The sequence below is a fragment of the Anthonomus grandis genome, chromosome 14 (genome assembly GCF_022605725.1).
Source record: "Anthonomus grandis grandis chromosome 14, icAntGran1.3, whole genome shotgun sequence".
Taxonomy (NCBI): domain Eukaryota; kingdom Metazoa; phylum Arthropoda; class Insecta; order Coleoptera; family Curculionidae; genus Anthonomus; species Anthonomus grandis.
In genome coordinates, this window is record NC_065559.1 from 11,890,808 (window position 1) to 11,915,769 (window position 24,962).

General features: G+C 32.2%; 1 protein-coding gene across 1 annotated transcript in view; it reads left to right on the top strand.

Annotated features, from left to right (window-relative positions):
- The window catches only part of LOC126744583 (transmembrane protein 131), a 141,180-nt gene that overhangs the window by 66,984 nt on the left and 49,234 nt on the right, over positions 1–24,962 (top strand). The window contains exons 17-18 of the mRNA XM_050452056.1: positions 1,937–2,353; positions 11,223–11,636. Of these exons, the coding sequence (XP_050308013.1) occupies positions 1,937–2,353; positions 11,223–11,636 (831 nt within the window). The remainder of the gene's footprint in view (positions 1–1,936; positions 2,354–11,222; positions 11,637–24,962) is intronic.

Below are 24,962 nucleotides of genomic sequence, written 5' to 3' on the forward strand. Positions count from 1 at the left end.
TTTTTCTTTTAACACTAAGTATGTAGAACGCAAGAAAATAAGAACTTTTATAAGAATAAAATTTTGTCTTAAATTGTCTTGTTTCTGAGATACAGGGTCTTCACGTTTTACATTTTGCTAACTTAAACACACTGTATTTTGGAGGAAAGCAATTTCGATGATAAAAAATGTGATTATAAAAAACTTTATTTTTTATTTAAATGCAATGAATATTTTTATTATTTGGCAGAACAAAAATTTGTAATTTTTTAGGCCATTTTTATTTAACATGATTTTTCATTCATAACCGAGAAATCGATTGTTAAAAAAAAAACTTTTATAATTTGTGCTTTAAAAACGACATTTTGTAGGTCAAAATAAGAACAAAAGTTCCTATAAACAGATGACCTAAATTGCTTAGTCTCCTAGCAAAATGAAAAATTTTTACACCCTGTATCTCAGAATCAAGACCTTTTTGGACAAAATTTTATTCTTATAAAAGTTTTTATTTTCTTACATTCTATATAGTGTTAAAATGTAAACCCCAAATTTAAAAACACCCTGTATATGTTTGAATAATTCTGTAGGTATGTTGAATCTGTGACTTGATAAACATAAAATAATTTGGTAAAACTTACCTTTTTCATTCTTTTCCTTATCCCCAAGTTCATTCCAATTCTCAATGAATTTTTCACATAATTCAGTCCATAAATTTTTCTTTAGATTTTTATCTGAATATTATTTTTGTTTCGTATTGTACAATGCTGGTCGTTTTTCGACTTCAGTAATAAACAATTCAACATCTATAGCAGCCATTTTTGTTGTAATTTGCCGGCTTATCGACAAATATTAACTATAAAGCAACTTTTTTCAAAGCAAATCACCAGTGAGCGCGATCCCGTTTAAAACAAGCTTGTTCTATTTTATCAGCAACTGTTTCGTCTCTCAAAGAATCCAACAGGTTGGAATTTTTTAGTTGCCGCAACTAAATAATCACCTGTGTGCGGCAGATCATAAATATTATTGTGTTCTATTTTTATGATTAATAAGTTGCCTATCTAAAGTTGCCAGCGTGCGGTAGGCCTTACAGACATATTTTATTCAGTTCGCTTCCCCACTCTTCTCCAACCCGCGCTGCCGCCTAACAGGGTCGAACGACGCGATCGAAGAATAAGTCTGGCGAGAGAACTCGGCGAAGCACACGCGTAACCTTTTAATTTTATTTTGTTATCTCTCGCAAATTTCACTAGTTTCTTACACTTTGTAAATAAAAGAAAAAATAAATCTTGCTTTTTGAACGTATAGTATCCTTTTATTTTGTCGATTTTAATTAACGTTAGCAGTGTTTGAACCAAATATCTCATTAGTTTATTTTAATATACAGTCCGCTAAAAACAAACAGAGGTATCACGACTTTTACCAATATTTAAAAGTGGACAAAAACATTAAAGACAGTTTGCCAGAGCCCCATTAAAGCGAAGATCCAGCAGAAGACTAATGTCTCTTAAATATTCTGTTGAAATAAATATTCTATAAGAACAATCTTGATTTATTTCACCTATACGCATATTTGGAAAAAATTAAAAAAAATTGAGAAAAAAATGCTGTATTCACTATGTGACAACTTTTTTTTTTTTTTAAATTAATTTTATTTTAGATTTTCTACAATACTCTTTAAATATAAGTCTATATTAAAATAATACCAATAAAGGAAAACTATTAAATAAAAAGGGCTTTTTCGCAGTCAACTAAATAATTAAAAGTTGAATATCTCAAAATAGCTAATTTAAATATTCGTGAGTTTGGCATTGTACCAGGGATATAATCTATCGATGTAGTTCTCGGAGAACCATCCTCTACAACTATAACCCAAAAATCTTTAACCCAATGAACTGAGAAAATTTACTGATGTTTTGACTACATACTCTTATTGTTGCAATAACTGTATTTTTTCCAGGTTATAGATTGTGAACCGTTTTCACTAATGCCAAACAGCTCGAAAACCATCGATATTCTGTTCACCCCAGACCTGGCACTACATGAGGTATCCAGGATGTTACACATACAAAGCAGCTTGAACACTTGCGTCAATTACACTTTAAAAGCCAAAGTTTCGAGGAGTTACTGCAGGCACTGTAGCGTTTTACAGGGAAGACCTCCATTCGAAATATACATGAGCAAACTGGTTAATATGTTTCTAGTCATTAACCTTATTTTGGTCCTTACCGTATCTGTTTGGGACGCAAACAATCTGAAAAATAAAACGATGGGAATTTATTGTACATCAAATAACTCGCCTCCGTGTCCCGTATTGGATCTGAGAAGCATAGGGAGGCAAGTGCGAGAGGAAATACAGTCATCCTTAAAGGAAGAGGTAGGGATACAGTTTTAAGGTATAATTAGAGTTGTTATTTAAGGTAATTCAGTTTGAACTTTATGTTATTTGATTAGTTCATTTTCTGTTACGTTTCGTTTTTAATATGCAGGGTGTCCCACGAGGAACTGAGCCGACAGATTTCTCGAAAAGTAGGCATTGGAAATTTTTGTAAATTTGGTAATGTCGATTAGGAGTTAAAAGTCTTTTAAATGTCTTCAGTTTAACAGTGTTGTCATCTCTATAAAAATTGGCCAATGTCATTGTTGTTTTAAATGGAACACGCTGTGTATTACATATTTTACATTCTACATAAAAGTCTAAACATGTTGGATGAATAATGTCTCATTCTTAACTCATAACTAGTATAACAAAAACGCAAAATCAGACACAATCAGTTACATCATCAGACTTATAAATATGCACAGTTTTGTCGAGGAAAATGGAAAATTCAACTAACAACTTGTCAATCAAAAACAAAACTTTATTAAAAATATATTTTAAATACAGAGTGCACTGAAAAAAATGTGTAGGAATAAATGCTACAATTAGAGCAATTTTCTTTATAAAAAAAAGGTACAAATACGGAAGGTAACAAATTATTAAAACAATCTTTATAAAATTATGTCTTTTAAAAAATGTCCTTAAAATTGTGATCGAAAGTGTTGCAATTTGATAATAAATTACATAAAATATATCGAAAAATCTGATATATTAAAAGTAGGACATACGTTACAAAATTATACCATCATTTACTATATATTTATATATATATATATATATATATATATGTTATAATATATATATATATATATAGAAAATTGCTGAAATATATATATATATATATATATATATATATAAAATATATATGTATATAAATATATACATACAGTATCGGACAAAAATAGAGCGACGATACAGTTTTTTTCTTTTTATTAAAAAAGCAAAAACGCAACAAGAATTAAAACTCAATAAAACAAAAACACTCATTAATAAACATATCTTTATTACATAACATACCAACATTCTTCCCTATAAACAAGATCATAAAAAGAAAAAGAAAAGTTAAATATTTCTATACGACAAAAATTAAGCGACGCTTACAATAAAAATAAAAGAAAACATCAGATTGCGCCCTTAATATTTAGTCCACAAGTCTTTATTTGCGATTACCTGGCGGCACCTTTGAGGCATGGAAGAAATTAAATTATCAATTATATTTTGATCAATATTTTTCCATATATTTTTAATTTCTTCAAAAATGTACTCTTTGTTTTTATAGGTTTTACTTCTAAGTTGCCTATCCACAATTTCCCACAGGTTTTCGATCGGGTTAAGATCGGGCGATTGGGCTGGCCATTTAAGAATAGCTATTTTATTTTCATTAAACCATTCTTTTATATATTTTGCTGTATGTTGTGGATCATTGTCGTGTTGGAAAACAAAACGTAGTGGCATATTCCATTCCGTATAAGGTAGCATGACATTTTCAAGGATATATTTATACTTAAACCTATCCATAATGCCCTCAATTTGGTAAATTGGTCCCATTTCATAGCCAGAGAAACAACCCTACACTAACACGTTGCCACCTCCATGTTTTACAGTACCTTGGACATACTTTGGGTCAAGTCTTTTACCTGCAATTCGACGAACATATTAAACACCATCACTTTTATACAAATTAAACTTTGACTCATCACTAAAAAGTACTTTTTTCCATTGCTCTGGTGTCCAGTGAGCACGTTGTTTTGCAAACAGAAGACGTGTTTTAATATTCTTCTTACTAAGAAGCGGTTTTTTGGCAGGTTTGCATGCTTTTAAGCCTGCTTCAACTAGTCTGCGCTGTATCGTTCGAGAGGAAACATTAGAGCCCCCAGCTTCAGCCAGAATTTGCTTTGCTGACAGAAAAGGATTTGCCTGGAAGATCCTTTTAATTTTTCTATCCAGTTTCTTTGAAGTTTTTCTCGGTCTAACCGTCTGTTTTCGGTTAACTACTTTTCCTCTAATTCGATAGTTCTGAATGGTCCTCAACACAACAGATTTTGAAACCCTTAGTACTTGTTTTATTACGTATTGTGGTGTTCCCATCTTATACGATGCAATAATTCTTTCTATAAGATCAATAGAAAAACTTTTACCACGAGGCATTTTTAAACAAAATATAGATTTGATACCGACCAAAACCGATGTTTATCTACTAATGGTATGAACAATATCGATCAAGTCGCTTTATTTTTGTCCATGAAAAAATGCATAAAAACATACAACAATTTACTAATCTCTTGCTATTCATCACAAGAGGCAAAGAATGTTTAAATACGATTAACAAAGGTATGTTAACCTAATTATATGAGGTACAGTCACAAAGCTTTTTAGGAATATTATAGCGTCGCCTAATTTTTGTCCGATACTGTATATAAACTATGGCTATTCTTCTAGGATTTGCATTAACGTTTTAACTTTTTTTGCTACGTTTTATATATAAAAAGCTTACTATTTTTCAGGTAATAACGAAATAAAATTATATAAATTGCTGTTACAAAGTAATTAGTTTTTCCTTGTTTTTTTAGTTTTTATTTACCTCTATTTTTAAGCCATATTTACTTTATGTTAGAGTGTACGAATTTAAAGTAGTTATTGTAACCACTTTTTGGTAGTAGCTTTTAGGCAATATTGTAAACTCAATGAGGATTTTTTTGAGTAAAATTTCTTTAGCTAAAATAGGGTTGAATAAATGATGAGTTTAAGAGGTACATACAAATGAAACGTCTTATTGATTATACATATTACTGTTTATATAAGGTACATTTAATTGGACTATACGCTGTAAGCCATTTTGAAGATGATGAAATGTATTAATTTTAAAGACCATAGAAATGTTTAAAATTTATGGATAAATTAATCAAGTTTTAATTAATTTTATCAGTAATTTACAGATGTCCAGCGACATAATAATAAAATTCACAAAAATTGTTGATAAGGATACGTCTTAAAAAAGTCTAGTTCATAACGATCCTTAATTTTTTCCAAGTTATCTTGAAAACCTAAAATTTTCTATGGTATCTCTGCATAACTTTATGCTCATGTGACCGTTTTTCTATCTGCTATAGTTTCATTCCAATCAGCAAAATGGGCCACGCTGTATGTTAGACCAAATCTTTTCACAAAAAAAAAATACTAATACTAAAAAAATACAAGCACGTACATAAGTAACAACAAACATAAGTAAAGAAAATATTTTATACTAAATTCGAGAATAAGAAAAAAATTTGATCAAATTTTTAAAAAATCTAAGGTAAGGTGAGGTAAGTGCAAAAAGCGGGAAAATGCAACCACGCAAGCCACACACAAAGCTAGTATATTTCAACCAGTAAAACCAGCGCCATCTGGTACCTAACGTGAACCTAAAAGCTCATCATAAAGACCGAATTCTTACAGTAATGCATCTATTGTTTATACGTCTTAGTTTCAAGCTAAGCGCGAGAGACTGCATTAACGCGAAGCATGTGTATTTTAAATTTGCTGGCTTTTGCCGAAAAATTGAAGGTAAGTATTTTATTTTAGGTGAAATAATTGGGGATAAGGGTATTAATTATGAATTGTATTGTTTTAAATAAGTATCGCCAATTATTTTTTGTTTGTTTACATGATTGCACTTGCCCCGTCGAAAATCGCCCGTGGGGTAAGTGCAACCACATATTGTAGGGAAAGTGCAATCATTAGGTTGCACTTTCCCGATATACAAGTATCATTTGATTGCACTTTCTCGATGGGTGTTTTTTGGTTTTAGATGGTTAGAAGCTAGAAAAAAAAGACACAACGAGGAACAGGTTATACAAAAGAAGCTATTTCGGCTGCGATTCAGAGCATAAACTCCAACCTTTAAGTTTAAGAGCTGCCTTAAAAAGATACTCTATTCCATACAGTACTTTACAGTGCTATCTGTCTGGTCGTCGTGGCAAAACAAGCCAAACTGGAGGATGTTGTACAGCGTTAAAAAAAAGGATGAAGAATTGCTAGTCGAGTATCTAAAAACTTTAGAAAATGTGGTTTTGGTCTTTCACGAAAGGAGCTTTTGGACGTCATTCAACAGTATGTGAATCGGAGTCAAATTACTTTAAAAACCGATGTCCTGGCAAAGACTGGTTTATTCTTTTTAGCCGGCGTCATCATCTAGCAATAAAAAAACCGCAGTTGGTTGAATACGTTTGAAAAAAGCAAACCGATCCGTTTAATATAAATGAATATTTCAATTTACTTGAGGGAACCCTCCAACGGTTAAATTTGGCTGACAGACCACATCTCATATGGAATTTGGATGAAACGACTATATGTACAGATCCTAGTAAAACGAAAGTTGTAGGAGAAAAGGGAAAACCGTCGTCTAGAATTACTGGAGGCACCGGAAAAGAATACTTCACGTTTAGGTAGCTGCTAATGCTAGTGGTGAAAAGGCACCACCTTTAGTAATTTTTAAGGGCTTAAACTTATGGTCCAATTGGATTCCTGAAAGTACGGATAATAAATGCCCCAACATGACTTTTGCTGCTAGTAAAAATGGCTGGATAAACTGCGAAATCTTTATTAACTTTTTAAAGAATAATTTGGTTACCACATTCACTGAAGAGAGACCTGTAGTGCTGATATACGACGGACATGCCAGCCATATTACCGAAGAAGTTGTACAGTTTGCAAAAACTCAAAATATTGAAATTTTAAAATTACCAGCCCATACAAGTCATTTGTTGCTACCCCTGGACCTTTCTGTTTTTAAATAAGTTAAAGTATCTTGGGATGAAAGTTTGTGTGTTTGGCAACGAAAGAATCCAGGAAGGCGTGTTTCAAAACGGGAGTTTGTACTTCTCTTTGGAAAGATTTGGGCCAATTTGGAAACAAACATTATTAAAAGCGGATTTCGAAAAGGAGGCATTTTACCATTTAATAGGAATGTTATAACCCCTGACACGTATGATCGTGATATATGGTTAAAATACCAACAATTTCAACATCAAAACAATAATAAGCCATCAGTATCAGATAAACCTACAGACATTATAACGGAAAAGACATCGGAGCAAAGTAACCCATGTTTTAAAAATATTTTATTGGATACGATACGATTGAATAAATCGGAAAATCCTCAAGCGATTAGACCGCGAAAAAAAATGTCAGCAGGTGCTGAAGTTTTAACTGCTACAGTGGCACACACAATTCTTGAAAGCAAAACTACGAAAGTCGTTATCGAGCAAAACGATGTTCTAAGTGGAATGAACAAATGGACACCTAAAAAAAACAGGAAGATAAGTTCAAGTTCTGAATCTTCAGATTACGAAGAGCCAACTTATATTGACACCGAGGATGACATAGATTTGGAATCAAATAGTTCCAGAGAAAGCCTCTCAAGATTTTGTGATGTACAGGAAATTAATGAAGAATCTGATGGCTCAGAAAACATATCATATTTATTTATTTAGATATTTTTGAAAAATAAAAAATATCCCAAAAATACTTTTATTTTCCCAAACCTAGAAGACAAATCAGTGGTGTATAAGTATGAAGTTTTGGAAAGTTTAAATAAACCGGTGGTCAGACGAGGGCTTTACACTTTTTCTCCATTTTACGTTTTTACTTAACTAAATTGCGATATGGATTTGGTTTTTTTGTACTTTTTCTCAAATTTCCATAGTGGATTGCATACCAACCGATAGAAATTTCTGTGACAGATGTGGTAGAGACCTCCCGCTTGGCAACGGAAGCTATTACAATTAATTTGACAGTTGCACATTTATGCTTGGTTAATTTGACCAATCCGGAAGGCAGAAAGGCTAAATTAAGGCGGTAAAATCAAATTTCATTTGATAAGAAATCTTATTAGTCTTTTTTAATCGCAATATCTAAAGAACACCATTTAAAAAGATTTTTGATAAAAAATAATTTTTACCAGTAAATTATTTGAGAAAAATATGTATCGAATAATGTGTATAAATTTAAAAAATGCAGACTGTTTCTTAAAAATTGTAAGATCTTGGACGTGTAGTGAGAATTAAAACATATATGTTGTTAAGGAAACCGTCACAAGTTTGCCATAAAAAAATATTACTATTTTTGAAGCTTTTTCTAAAAATAGTTAATTAATTCTGGACAAGGACTAAGAGTAGACTTAATATATTAAAAGCAATAACTCTCTCAACTACTCTCACACATTTCCTGATTTTATTGTAGCAAAATATGCGACTCACTATTGGGCTATTTACCACTCGACGAGTTTAGAATACTGTCAGATTTACTTTGATATGCCTATAGGATTTCTTGCTACAAGTAAGATAAAATTTGCTACAATTTGTAAAAAAAAGGGCGACGTTGTAGTAAAAATACAAAGCCATTTTTTACATTGTGTTAAAGTAAATAAGTGCGATAAATTTGCAAGGTGATTCTGCATGGAAAAATAATGACAGTTTGCTAATGCTTCGTTTTCGGATATACGGGATGTTAAAGTTTTTCTTAAAAATTGACGATTTATTTATTGCTCTGAAACCGGTCGAGATATACAAATGAAATTTGAAGAGTTTTAAGAGGTAGTTATTGCGCATTTTTTGGCATGCAATTGCGAATTTCATGTTCACCATTGACGGACATAGAAGTAATGATCTCAATTTTTTTAAAGAAAAAAATGGTACGCCACTGAGATATTTCAAATTAAAAATAATTTTTGAATTCCTTGTTCAATTTGTGATTTAAAACCTCTCTTATCTCTTTTTCGTATGTGGTGCCGTTTTTATGCAAAAAAAATCTTGACGAGTATTTTTCATTTCTTTAATACATTATCTAGTAGGCTACTGTCAACATTTATCTAATATTAAATACACAATGTCAACATTCATCTGCGAAATACAAAATGTCAAATAAAGCGTTTCTTCACTATTAAGCTTTTAGTTATTATTAATGTTTTTAATTTTTCTTTTATCTGAACTTTCTTTTTCTTGAAACTGTCAGATATGCATTTTATCTATAGCCGAAGTAATGGAAATGGTCGGCAACCTCGAAGATTTTATGCTGAGTTGCATCTAGAACGTAGAGTATCCCATCATACAATATTTGCTCGTCGTCACCAATGTTTCCGTGAAAATTGTACGTTTAAGAAACAAACAGCTAACTGCGGGCGCTCTCGACAAGTACGAACGCTGCAACTAGAAGAAACAGTTCTAGAGTTTATTGCGGAGTCACCTGAAACAAGTACCCGAAAAATTGCCGACATATTGAATGTAAGCAACTTAACTGTATTTGAAATTCTTAAAAAAAATCATTTGTATCCATTTCATATTCAACGTGTGCAAGCTCTACTACCTAGAGACTTTTTTACGGATCTATTTTTTTGCCAATTAATTCTTCATCAAATCGCTCAAATTCCTTATTTTTTAAATGGTATTTTGTTTACTGACGAGACTACTTGTGGAAGACATTGCATACGAAATTTCTATAACAATCACTTATGGGCTGAGGAGAATCCACATGGAATCTTTGAGGCTCATTTTCAGGATCAGTTTTCAGTAAATGTATGGCTTGTATTAATTGACGATCATTTAATCGGCCCATATTTCCTTCCAGAACGCTTAACAGGAGAATCTTATATTAATTTCCTACAGGAAGAGTTACCAGTTCTTTTTGAAGAAATTCCTCTACAGCTGAGGCAACACTTATGGTTCATGCATGATGGTGCACCAGCCCATTTTAGTATTAATATGCGTAATCACTTAGATACAGTATTTCCAAATCGTTGGATAGGTTAGGGGAAGTACAGAACATTGGCCCGATGGTCAGATTTAAATCAAGTAGATTTTTGCATTTAAAATTTCCTTAAGTCATTAGTTTATTCCACTTCCGTCGAAAATGTTGATGACCTGAGGAATCGAATTATAGCCGGCTGTGAGAGAATAAGAAATACATTCAGGAATATTTGCGCGAATACGAGAATCAATGAGGCGAAGAGTTGAATCTTGTGTAACGTCTGAGGGAATTATTTTTTTTTAAAAAAATCATTCATTTTGAACACTTGTTGTAGCTTTGCGCCTATTTAAATTTTTAGTATTGTTATTTTCTATTATTGTTCTGGTTTAATGTTGTTGTATTAGATACTTCTTGATAATGTATTAAATTAATGAAAAATACGCAATGAGATCTTTTTTTTTCCATAAAAACGGCGCCACACTTGAGAAAAAAAGTGAGAGCGGTTTTTTGTCACAAACTGAACGAGGAATTCAAAAATTATTTTTTATTTAAAATATCTTAGTGGCGTACCATTTTTTTCTTTGAAAAAATTGAGATCATTACCCGTATACGCGCCAATGGTAAACATAAAAATTCTGACTTGCATGTCAAAAAATGCACGATAGCTACCTCTTAAAATCTTCCAAATTTCATTTGCATATCTCGACCGGTTTCAGAGCAATGAATAAATCGTCAATTTGTAAGAAAAACTTTAACACCCCGTATCTCGGAAAACGAAGCATTTGCGGACATACGTTTATATAGCAAACTGTCATTATTTTTCTATGTAGAATCACCTCCTGAAGTTTGTCGCACTTATTTACTAACACCCTGTGTGTTAACTAATATAAATATTTATTCAATTTAATTCATTATAAAAATTGTCCTAAAAATATTTTTGTTGTAGGCATTTAAATATGTCAAAAGGCAACATTTTCAAGAACAGTAAGGCTTAAGTCTTTTTTTTAAGCTAAGAAATTTATTCAAAATAAACGTGTTTCTGATGTTCCATGAACCTCTGATCTTGTAAAGTTACGCAGACTTATGACACCCTATTTACTAAAATAACCTTTATTTTAATTAATACTATTTTTCGTAACAGGAAAAATCTGAATCTCTTACTTCGGGATCCGAAGAAAGCCTCAAATCCGAACCAGCAATAATTCCTACCCAAGGTAAATCTAAAAAGAAACTGTGCCAACAAAACAGCAACGAACGAGAAGACAGCATTGAGGAGGACATCGAAAAACCACGTCTTCGAGAAAGACCAAAAAAGAAAGAAATATTGTTTCAGACGCACAGGCTAAAGTCAATAGAAAGAAAAAATGAAAAGGAATTAAAGTTACTAGAGGAAAACCGCAAGAAAGAAAAACATAAACAGGCAGAACTGAAGAATGAGGAAATAAAAAGGAAAAAACGTCCTTCGACGTCCATTCAACGACACGATCAAGAAATATCTTTGATTAATAGGATGGAGAGGAGTAATAGCTCAAATAGTAGTTCAAATAGCGAAGAGGTAAGTTTATATTATATAGGGTGTCCGCTTGCTACTTACGCAAAAATATTACAATTTAATAATTCTTACCAATTAAAAAGTTTATATTGATTCAGATACAGGGTGGTAAAGTTTTAAGTTGATTTGGTATTTTGTCTGATGAAAATTAGCACAAAATTTGGTATTTGGGGTCTTTTAGGACAAAAATTATATTTTTGCTGTTTTTGTGTAAAATGTTCTAAAAGTATTAATCTATAGTATTTTTCATACTTTATTAGAATATTACTTCTTGAACTTCGGTATTTTCAGGTTTTTTATAACAAAATATTTTTTTTATCCTTTCTATAAAAAGAAGGTATGATATATTAAAGTCCATTTTTTCATCTTTCCACTTTTTTATTTAATACTATTTTATTCATATACAGTTTCTAGATACCAAAGCATGTAACAATATTTCGATGCACTTAAGTGTTGATACTTATAAGTGCATAAACTCTTAAAATATATTCTAAAAAATATATATATAAAAACGAAACTCAAAAACATATTAATCTACACAGTACCAGCAAAACTAAATAATCCTGTAACATAAACACCATAATAATTGTTTTATCTTTTTCCATAGTAATATCTATCCTTATAATATATAGGGTGTAAATAAATAGATGCGGAAAAATTCAGGGTCTGATTATTGGGTAAATTTTAAGAAAAATTCTTTATATAAACGGATGTCCTAAAAGTCCTAACTTTTGAGATACCGGGTGGTAGTGATTGAAGAAAAATATATCTTCTTATACAATACTTGTGAAACCCCTGTAGATATTTTAGTAATATTTGGTATGCATTTTCTATGCATCAAAAGGCATTTTCTGAGGCTCACTAATTTTTTTTTATTTGTATCAGTCACGTTCGTGCAAGATTTAAAGTAAATATTTTTGATATGGTACACCACTGTTTACTTAACCTTTCAAATAATGTATTAACTTATAAATCTGTATTAACCTGTTAAATATCTGCTGATGATTGTTGGTTGATTGTCAGTTCTTGCTTCCTTTAAAGTAGAAATTTTTTTCTGCAATTTTGATCCATTTTACCAAAATGGCAAATTATTCAAATGCAGAAATGACTGATATGCATTTTGCTTATGGTCTTGCTAACGGAAATTCATTGTCCCCTTAACGAATGGTACCTCATCATATATTATTTGCAAGCCTTCATCAAATACTACTAGAAACTGGAACTTTTCAACCAAGAAAGCATGATTGTGGTCGCCAATGCGAAATTAGAACACCGGAATTGGAAGAAGCAGTACTTAATTTAAATGACACCAGTACTAGAAAAATTTGGTCTGCAGCTATCACGTACGAGTCCAGGCTCTATTACCACGAGATTTTCCTAAGCATGTTGAATTTGCTCGTTGAATGTTAAAAGTCATTGAGCAAAACTCAGTTTTTAAGGCAGATTCTGTTTACCGACGATGCTAATTTTTTCCAGAGAGGCTACATGAACTACCATAATAACCACATTTGGCAGATGAAAATCCCCATGCCATGGTTGAAGCTCATCACCAACAACTTATAATTTTCTTTAAATGTATGGGTAATGTAAATATCTTTGAATGTATCTTAAATGCTGGAATCATTGGAGACCACCTTATTTGCCCACATTTTCTACCACAGAGGTTGAATGGGGAAATATACATTTCTCCAAGACATAGATCGGGTCATAGCTGTACCACGGCACTTTTAAAGATCACAGATGATATTATTGAAGCTACGGATCAGGGTAAGGCCACTGCTTTAGTACTTATCGACTACAGCAAAGCGTTTGATCGTATCAATCATACATTACTCTACGCGATCTTAGGCTATAATGGGTTTGAGTCTGACGCAATTGATATTATTAAAAGTTATTTAACCGATAGAAATCAATACGTTGAAACGAATAAGGGCATTTCATCTACTGCATTTCAGTTATGTGGAGTTCCACAAGGTTCCATATTGGGACCTGTTTTATTTTGTATTTATACTAGTAATCTCACCAGTTGTTTAAAATATTGCAATGCTCATTTATATGCTAATGACACGCAACTCTACTTTTCTTTTTTTCCTGAAAGTAAAGAAATAGCTGCCAAGAAAATAAACGATGATCTAAAAGCCTTAATAGATTTTTCAGAAAAACACAATCTGCAAATAAACTCGTCTAAATCTACCTTCTTGATTTTCGGCAAAAATCGCGAAGTATTGCATCAGAGTATGGCTTTGGAAGCTTCCTCAAACAAGCTTTTGCATTCTACTTGTTCCCGCAATTTGGGACTTCACATTGACATCAATATGAGGTATAAACAGCATATAAGTAAGTGCATTCAATCTGCTTATTCTAATTTAAAACTACTGTTTCCGCATAGACACCTGCTTTCAACATCTCAAAAAATTACTTTATGCGACGCTCTGGTTTTGAGTCATTTTAATTTTGCCGACGTCGTATATGGTCCATGCTTAGACTCTATCGACAAAGGTCGAATTCAGCGAGTGCAAAAGTCATGCTTGCGATTAATTTACGGCATTCGTCGTGGACATCCTGTAAGTTACATGCTACGACAAACCAAATGGCTTTCTATGGAGGATCGTAGAAATCTGCATGCTGCTACTGTATTTCACCAAGTAATAACTTTAAATCGCCCCTCGTATCTATTAAATAAAATACGCTATAGAACTGACGTACATTCTTTGAATCTCCGGCATAGAGGTCTAATTTCTCCGCCTTTGCATACCACTATGTTTTATCAGCGGTCATTTTCTTATAATATTTATTTAATTTACAACCAGATTCCGGAGGACTTTAAAAATGTATCAACAAGCGTATTTAAACATAAATACAAAAAATATTTATTGCGGTAGAATGGGTATATCTGGCGATCGTCGCGTTTATTAAATATGTATGTATTGGGTATGTTAAGGCTTATTGGATGTTTGGCACTTGTTGGGGGATACCTAGTAATTTATTTTGGATGCAACAAAAGAAACAGAAAAGAAATTATAACCTATTTAATGAAGGAGGTTAAACACGAATCTTTTTTAAATTGCCTTTAGCCTCCTTTTTGCCTATATTATGGTTAAGATGTTTTTTTAATTTTAAAGCATATGATATTTATTATCTTTGTATCTAGTTAAGATATAATATTTTATTGTAAATTGGGCAAATAAACGATGTATTATTATTTCTATTATTATTATTATACTTCCAGGACGTCTTGTGGCGGTTTCCCTACATGTTACAAGACTAATGTGGTTTATTTCATTTTAGTTTATTAGCACGTCGTTATTTAGACGAAACATATCCAAATCGTTGGATAGGCCGAGGCGGTCCTCAGTTTTGGCCACCTCGGTCACCAGATATAAATCCACTAGATTTTACCACGTGAGGTCATTTAAAAACTTTGGTGTATTCCGTTACTGGATATTGATGACTTGAGAAATCGAATCATTAATTCATGTGCCGCAATTCAAAATTCTCGGAATTTTTTATCGGATTCGTCGACTACATAATGGCAGAGGGTGGTCATTTTCAAAATTTTTTATAATTATTTAATTTCTTTTTCTTTCATTTGGTTTAAAACAGAAATTAGAATCATATCTAAACATTAATAATAAACACGTAATACATTTAAGTATATGGATTTTATTTTTTTAATCGAATACGCAATCTCGGACAAAAGAAAGTCAAGAGATCAAATTTGCTCAGAAATAAATGAGAATTACAAAAACAAAAAAATAAGTGGCGTAACATATTTTTCATCAAAAATATTTTGTTTTAACCTTTCAGGAACGTCCTGGTACAAATAAAAAAAATAATGAGCCTCAGAAAATGCCTTTTGATACGTAGAAAATGCGTTTCAAATTTTATTAAAATATCTACAGGGCTTTTACAGGTATTATAAAAAAACATATATTTTTCTTCAATGTTTACCACCCGGTATTTCAGAAGTTACGCCTTTTAGGACATACAAGTTTTTTTCTTAAAATATACCCAAGAAACAGCCCCTGAATGTTTTCGCATCTATTTATTTACACCCTATATATACAGTGCTTTCATTTCAAAACGAACCACCCTTAATAACTTCTTAAAAAAATACGTCAATTCAGATATACAGGAGGGCGTTTAATTTTATATTTCACAAAGTTCAGTCAATCACCTCTTCACCTTCAGTTAGCCTCACTTTGATATGTCAAATGGAAAGCCCATCGTGTGTCACATCATTGTCAGCAGCATTAAAATGTCTAGTCAACAGTTATACCAAAAAAATAGAATAGTGACCAAAAATGTCTGGGAGTAATGGATATTTTATCGACCTCAAACTTTTATCTTTCAAGTGTGCATACATCAATTTTAAGAGACCTCAATCTCGAAAAAAAAAGCAAAATCGGTTGACGTATAAGCGAATAGTAAGCAAAAGTACTAGTAGAAATGTATGGTAATGTAATGTAAATGTAAAATGTATGGATGTGGATTGGCGCAATTGAATGGCTCGCCCGGTCGCCAGATTTAACACCACTCGATTTTTTCCTTTAGGGGTATTTAAAAAGCAAAGTATATAAATAAAATCCCACCTGAAAATATTAAATAATTTAACGGATCAAATTACTCGCGAATATAGAGATATTACCGGACAAACACTTGCCCATATTCGTGAGGAATTTCGAAACAGACTTTATTATTGTCTCGCGAATAAACGGAGCACATTTTGAGCACCTAATAAAATACATTCTGTGAACTGATTAAATTGTTTATTTTTTAAACACCTTTTTTCACCCTTACTGTTTGTAAGTCTTTAAACTTGTACACACCGCTGGGTGGTAGATTAGTACGTCCTTTAAAATGATGTATCACACTATAGGATAGCCACTTGATCTACCAAAGTATGACGTAGATAAAATTTTAAGATTTTAATGCTGATGTGTCACATGATGGGGGTTTCCATTTGATATATCAAAGTGAAGTTAGCTGGAGATGAGGAGGTGATTGACAGAACTTTGACAAATATAAGATAAACCTCCTGTATATCTAGGTCGACGTTTTTTTTTTTAAGAAGTTGCTTAGGGTGGTCGTTTTGAAATGAGAGTACTGTATACAAAAAATACACATCACCACAATTAATATTAGCTAGCTATACTATAGTACGATTTCTTTTATTTATTAATGGGCACATTTCTTAGCTCCTTAGGCATTAAATTGAAAATCTTTGGTCCTAGATAATATATGATTTTTTCACTTATATCTGTTTTATTGCGCGGTATGCTTAATTGTTTATTAATTAAGTTTCTTGTTGTCTGCAAGTGTGACACAAACTCAAACTTATTTATATTTTTATATACAAAGTTAAAAACTGTAGTTATATAATATTTTCAAGCTACAAATTTTGCAATCATATACACTACCGCTCAAAAGTATTTGCCCACATATGACTGTTTTAAAGTTATAACTAAAAATAATAAACCGATGATTATTCTTATGAAACGGTTTATTTATAACAAAATCAATATACACAATACATTTTTCAATTATCATCATCTACATGTCCGCCTCGATTTTTAATAACAGCTTCACAGTTTTCGGTAGTCTTCTAATTAATTTGTCCAAATTTTCCTGAAATATCTTGTGCCACTCTTATTGGATGATCCTCCGCAAGTCTTCTTTTGATGTGGGGCATGATTTTCGCACTTGTCTATCCAGTTCATCCCACAGTAATTCGATAGGATTGAGGTCCGGTGATTGTGGGGGCCATACCATAACTTTCAGAAGATGTTGCCTTCATAATTGACCTAAATATTGCTTGCACAATTTCGACGTGTGCTTGGCGTCATTTTCATGTTGACAGATGAAGTTTTCCCCAATTATTCGAGTACCGGTGTTTAACTGAGGCCACTCTGTAGCTCTAATAGACTCCATAAGAAAAAAAAAAGTTATAATGAGAAATACCCTCTGCTTCCTTCTTGCAATGATAAGTGCCGTAAGAACTGTTCGCAAAAAATTTATGAATTGGAAAGAAATAATATTAGAACTACCTTTTGGAAATTGGCATTTGGTGGAAGAAGGCTGTTTTTGTACTCGCACGTTAAGCAATTTGGTGTTAAAACCAGGGTACAAGAGGCAATACCATCAAATAGAAATTATTCCCTTCGATATTTTTTACCAATAAAGAATGATATGCAATCTGGTACCAATCTAATTGAAGACCTGCAGGTATGCAAAACAATGTTCTTGCAGACACTTGGTCTAAAGTCTGATGGAATGATCACCGCTCATTTAAGAGAAAAAAGAAATTCCGAAAACGGAGTTGCCAAAACAAAACATAATAGAGGTCTTATTGCCAGAACTATTTTAAGCTCTAAAAAATTCGATCACGAAACTGCAATAATTAATCACATCAACACTTTTAATCCTGTTGTTTCACATTACAACCTTAAACATTCCCCAAACAGGCGATGCTTGCCTCCAGATCTAACAGTATCTTTCCTGTGGAAGGATTTTTCTGATTTGGGACAAAAAGTTAGTTATGATCTGTATAGAAGTGTATTTAAGCAACAAAATATTGGATTTTCTCGACCTTCGCAAGATGAGTGTGGTACTTGCCAAATTTACAAATCTCACAAAAATAATGAGACTAATTCAGATTGTAAATGTAAAACGTGTACCAAATATTCCGATCATGAAATGTTTTACACAGAAGCTAGACAGGCATACCAAGCGAATAAAGCCAAAGTTCTTAGTCCAAATGAGAAAGTTTTTAGCGTTGATATGCAGAAAGTGTTACTTCTTCCAAAAATGTCAACCAAAAATTTTTTTTTTGTTTGACATTTTTGGTCTAGGTACGGCGCCCTAAAATATATTTTTTTATGATTTTAGTTAATTTTTATTTACAGGCTCGTTGCTTTTAATGAAACTTTTGCCTCTCTGCAAGATGACGGCAACATCTGTGTTATGTAGCATGAGGCATTTAGAGGAAGATGTGCTTCTGACGTGGCATCGGCATACTTTAATTTGATTAGAAGTCTGAGCAACGAAATAACAAAATTTACGTTCTGGGTAGATAACTGTTCAGCCCAGAATAAAAACTGGACCCTCTTTTCTTCATTTGTTTGCTTCGTAAATTCAGAATGGGGGCCAGATGAAATTACTTTAAAATATTTTGAACCGGGTCATTCCTATATGGCTGCCGATTCCGTTCATGGCCGAATAAGCACAGAGATGAAAAAATATCCCAATATTTACGATTATGATCAACTTTTAAACATAATAGAAAAATCTTCAAAAAAAACCAAATGTTTAAAACTTAATATTTCCGATTTTTTCCCATTTACAGACGGGTGCAAACAACGAAAAAATAACAACATTCCTCTTCTTGACTCTCGTAAGGTCGTTCAATTTCGAAAAGGCTCTAACAGCTTTTTTTCATAAAAAAAAGTCTTTGATGATGTTTTTATTGAAACAAGTTTTTTAAAAAATAAATTTGAAGTTAAGCTACCAGCAGAACCATATTTGGAACCTTTGGGAATAAATACAAAAAAAAAAAGAAAAATATTCTAAACACACTTCGTCCCTTATTCGACGATGAATGAAAAAAAATTTTTTGGACTTATTTACCATCAAATGATGAGTCGCGCGATTTGTGTACTTTTTCAGAAACCTAAAATTATTTATTTACAATGCCATTCCAAAGAAGTAATAAAATATTTGATATAAAAATTACTTGACTTTAGTTATTACCTACTATTTACTATATTTTACTTTATTATATTATTTGAAAATAGGAAATTTTTTTCTTGCGACTAAAGTTGCTAGTTTTTGCGTACTTATTTTTGTCAATATTCTAAATATTTAAATCTGAACAAAACATAGTAACTCGCATTAACAGTCAAATTACTTTATTTTTAATGTTTTTCTTTACATCTATAAATTTTCTACCAAAAATGTTAAAGGAAATGCCTAACAGGTAAATTAAAAAACTTATTGTAAAAAAAGTCTAAGCCATTTAAGAAAACGCGCTCTCCTAAAAACTTCTCTAAATTATAGTTACTAGCTTTTGCCAAAGTACGGCAGATCAATGGTCCATTCTTTGTGTGATTGGGCCCACTCGAGTCTTTTCTTCTTATTAACATCCTTCAGTAGCGGTTTTGATACAGCTAAACGTCCTTTAGGACCAGCATTATAAAATCGCCGTTTTGCTGTCGAAACACTGACCGCTTTTTACGCTCCTTGTTGATTTTTGCTGTAATTTCAGGGGCGGTAAGGTGTCTACTGCGTTTGCTTGTAATTATAATATTTAAATCCTCCTTTGAACTTGTTGCCTTTGGCCTTCCCGATCGAGGTTTGTTGCTAATAAAAGTCCCTTCTCTGGTGAATTTCCTAACATTATAATATTATATTAATTAAATACTCAGTGTTTTTCAACGAACCATAGTTGATAAGTATGCTATTTAAGCATATATGCAATTTACAAAAGAGATACAATCTAAATATAGGTATAAAGATAATATTTTTGTATCTAATTTAAAATATTAAAAAGAATACATGGTGGGCAAATGCTTTTGAGCGGTAGTGTAAGTGCTGTAGAGTTAAGTTTGGGTTTAAACATCATAATCTTTATTTTATAGTTTATAATTTATTTAAGTTGGTCTAAGTGATTGCTGAACATGAAAATCACAAATTTGTGTGAGTTTTTTTTTTGGGGTTCAGTCAGTCCAGGAGAAATTATTTTTTGATAATATGGACGGCTTATAATTGACATGGAAAAAGCTGCATAATTTGTCTTGCTAATACTTAACGTTAATTTATAATTGTACTAAAAACGTATAACAAGTTCTATATTTCTTATTACTAATTGTCTAGTCTTCATGCCACGTATCGGTAGAGAATATTAGTGCGATGTCATCAGTGTATGCTAAAACTTTTCCATTTAACAATAACTATTAGAGGGGATTTATATAAGCGTTAAAGAAAAACTGCCCTAATACAGTGCCTTGAGGGATTGTATTAGGTCAATTTTTTTCAATAAATTTGTTCTTTACCACAAGTTGCGATCTTGTGTCCAAATACACCACATCTGAAACATCTTATAATGGCTTTATACACTAGACAAGTCCTTTATATTATATCTGGCTCTGAGTTAACTAGTTTTTTTAACAAAAGTAATACCAGATGTTTCTGCAAATATGGTCCATTTCTTTCTATTCTTCGATTGTAAGCTGAAATTAATTTTTAGCTTATCATTATTAATTTATATGTGTCTATTTAGTATTTTTAAATCATTTATTAATTCTTCTCTATTATTGTAGTTATTATTCACCCCAATGATTTTAATTCTAATGTGCAGCTCATACTTTTCTCCTAGTGTCTGCTTGGCATGAAGGTTTTTCTTTGGGTCACTTTTGATTATTATTTGGCGTTTTTTCCTGTTTCTTTACAGAATTTAATTAGTGCATTTGCCATTGTTGGGTTTATTTTAAACTCAATTTCTCTGCTAGTAATTTTGAAGTGAGTTTTTTCAAGGCATAATTTTTAAATTTTGACTCCATGAGAACCACATGACTTTGTCTTCCTAGGATTGAATCGCGTTATATTCTTGACTATCAACTCTAATATATTGTATATGTAACCAATGATTACATTATATAGCACGGCTCTTTCTCCTGATTTGATTTCCAGATACCAGGGACACCTAGATCCATTGATCCTCCAGGTATAATAAATAAATAAATAAATAAATATGCCTTTATATTACGGAAATAAAAAATTACAATAACAATTATAAATGCAGCGAGATCTAGCCTATGGCTACTCTATCTAACCGCACACTTAAAAATAGTACTTCAAAATAATATATATATAAGTTCAAACTATAAATTAGTAACTATAATTAAGCTTATAAAACAAAACGATCCTACACAGACATAATCATGTCATACATTTAATCAAGTAATATAGTCAACCAAAAAGCGAAAATAAGAAAAAAACATGACTTTCGTAAAATACTAAACTATAAACTACTATTAAAATGGAGTTTGGCAGCTTTTTTGAAGGAAGCGAGTGAGTGCTTACACTTCAGATCATGAGGCAACGCATTATAGATTTTAACACCGGTATAGCTAAATGAGGCTTGAAATTTGGTAGTTCTATGCTTTGGGACACAAAAATTTTTAAAATGACGCATATCACGACCATGAATGCTACTGCAGCTTAGCAGCTTCTGATACAAGTACCTGGGGACTCCACTGTGGACAGTTACATGAGAGTCATGAGACTAGCCATATAAACTTTGAATCGTTCTTCCAGCCTTAGCCATTGAGATTCGATAAATAATGGTGTTACATGGTCATATTTTTGCTTACAATAACTAAATTTTGGGCAAGCATTTTGTAACTTTTGCAAGCTATATTTATCTCTTTGAGCAAGGGCTGGCCAGAATAAAACGCTTCCATAACTGATCACTGAGAGGACTACTGAGTTAACTTTAACTTAATGTTAGTTGATAAAAAAATCTTTAGACATGTACAAGACTTTTAGTTTATAGTAAGCTTTTTGTAAAATATTAGAAACATTATATTCAAAATTAAGTATATTATCGATAAATATACCTAAGTTTTTTTCGCAGCTAGTCGGCTGCAGATTAACTCCCTGGATGGAGACATTCACGCCCAAATCATTCCACACAGGAATCCCAAAAACCAATAGTTTTGACTTAGCAGCATTAAGAGCCAGCTTATGGAAACTAGACACCTGCACAATAGCATCAAGATCAGAATTTATATTCCCTATGGCGGTATTAATTTGATTAATTGAAAATGAGTGATACAATTGAACATCATCCGCGTATTGATGCGACTTGCGTGTTTTAAGAAATTCAAGAAAATCAGACGTCTAAACTGAACACAGAAGTGGTCCCAAAATACTACCTGCGGAAGTCCCTGGCCAATAACTACATATTGCGAAAATGCTGAGCCGAGACGTACTCTTTGCACTCTATTAGCCAAATAATCACAAAGAAGATACAAAGCTGAGTCGTGTAGGCCAAAATATTTTAATTTGGCAAGCAAAATAGAATGATCAAGAGTATCAAATGCTTTACTATAGTCTAACAGCACCAGAGCAGTAGCTTTTTTATTATCCATAGCGCGAAGAATATCATCGCATACATGCAATAGTGCTGTTTCCGTACCATGCCGGGATCTGAACCCAGATTGGGTATCTGGAATAATTTTATTATTTATAAAAAACGTTTTGAATTGCTGGTGCATGGCTTTTTCTAGTATTTTGGAAAGGGTAGGTAGGATGCTTATAGGACGGTAATGTGAGAGCTCAACAGGGATATTTACCTTGAGAATGGGTAATAAATTCGCCTTTTTACATTCGCTGGGAAATCTAGATAACGAAAGAGCCTTATTGATGATGTGTGTGATATAAGGAGTAAGGTAAGGGACTAAAAAAGAAATCATCTTAATGCCAATATCATCAGACCCAATGGAGACAGACTTTATTAGATATTATATTCTCAACTTAAATTTGTTTTCAACATTAGGTTGTACTTTATTAATATATTTGGTATTTATTTCATTATTAATAGGTAATGAATTAGTTTTCGAAATAGTATTAATAAAAAAGAATTAAATTATTCAGCATCGATAACAGTATTGGAGTGAGCTAGTAACTTTGAATTTTTAGGTGTTATATTAAACACTTCAAAGTTTTCCAAAATAAGGCTGAATCCTCTTTAAATTTATAATTTAGTAAAGATTTTTTTTTCATTTCGAACTGCGCTTGTTACCATATTTCTAATTTGCTTATATTCACTAAAAGAGTTCTCAGTTTTTAATTTTTTATACTTTGAAAGCGCTTTTCGTCGCAATTTTATCATAAAACGTATATTATCAGTTATCCAAGGGGCTCTGGCCTTGGTGAATCTTGAAGTTTTAAAAGGTGCATGAATATTAAACACATCGGTCACATTTTTCTGAAAAAAGGAAACCATTTCATCCACATCAGTCAGATTAAATATATCTTGCCGATTTATACAAAAAATGTCATTAAGAAAGTCCACAAAAACGAAATTGGAATAATCTCGATAGGTATGAAAGGATACGGGAGGGCGTGTTTTTTGCAACATTAATTCGGTGTAAACCAAACAGTGATCAGAAATATCGTCCATGTTGATTACTTGGACATCAGCCGACAGACCTGGATCTGAGGTAACAATAACATCAATCAATTTAAGTGCAGTGGCAGAAAAACGAGTAGGAGTTCGAACAAGTTGTGCCAAATTATATTTATTGAAAAGTTTACTGAGAGTAGTACATCCAGGACTGTCGACTTGAAAAATATCCACATTCAAATCCCCACCAAACACCAAAAGATCAACCTCAGGCAAAAAACTAACAAATGAATGAATTCAAAAATCACTTATACATATCTTTTGTGAGGTTGCTGGGTTCCAACGAAAAATCTTACCAGAAGTTGTCCAGACATTACTAGGGCCATACTTTTTCTTCGCTTCAAGAAATGCCTTGTATCTTTGGGGAGTTAAATCTTCAAATATAGATACTTGTTGATCTTTCAGCTTCTTTTTTTCCATAAGAAGTTCATTTCTCTTCAGGTTGCTAGTGAAATCTACTATAATTGGTGGTAGATTTTCATTATTGTTCTTTGGAAGACGAAATACGTAATTAATGTCCTTAGCAGTACACGAGACTCCTATATGCTCTTGAAGGAAATTGGTCAAGTCTGTCGCCAGATTTTCGTTAACCTTTTCTTTGTAGCCACAAATCTGCAGGGAATTACGTTTAGCGGCTTGCTCCGAGTTGTCTAACCGAGACTTCATCATCTTTTCTGTTGTTAGTTAGGAATTCTTCTACTTAATTAATATTTAAATAAGTGTTATATTTATGCGTATAATAATTTAAATAAGTGTTCAGTTTATCAGTATTCACAACCTAAAATGTTGTGAATACGGACTTGCCAACATTGCCACAATTCGACCTCCAAACCGCGCTCTAGATATGTCTGCTTATATAATTTTTTTGGCCGTTTGACGCCTTGCGCTATTTTTAACTATTCCATTGCAATTTACTTTAGTTATTTTATTATCCAAAACTCGGGTTATAAACAAACTCTACTGCAACCTAGCTCCTGATTTTATGACATTACAAAAAATATCAGAAAGCATATAACTCTTACGAGCAGTGTAAGCCCATAATAGGCAAGACTTGAGGCTCCTCCCGGAAGAGAGTTATGTGGATCTGCACAGCTATCATAAGAGCTATGCTAACGTAAGGCGCTATTATCTGGATAAGTGGA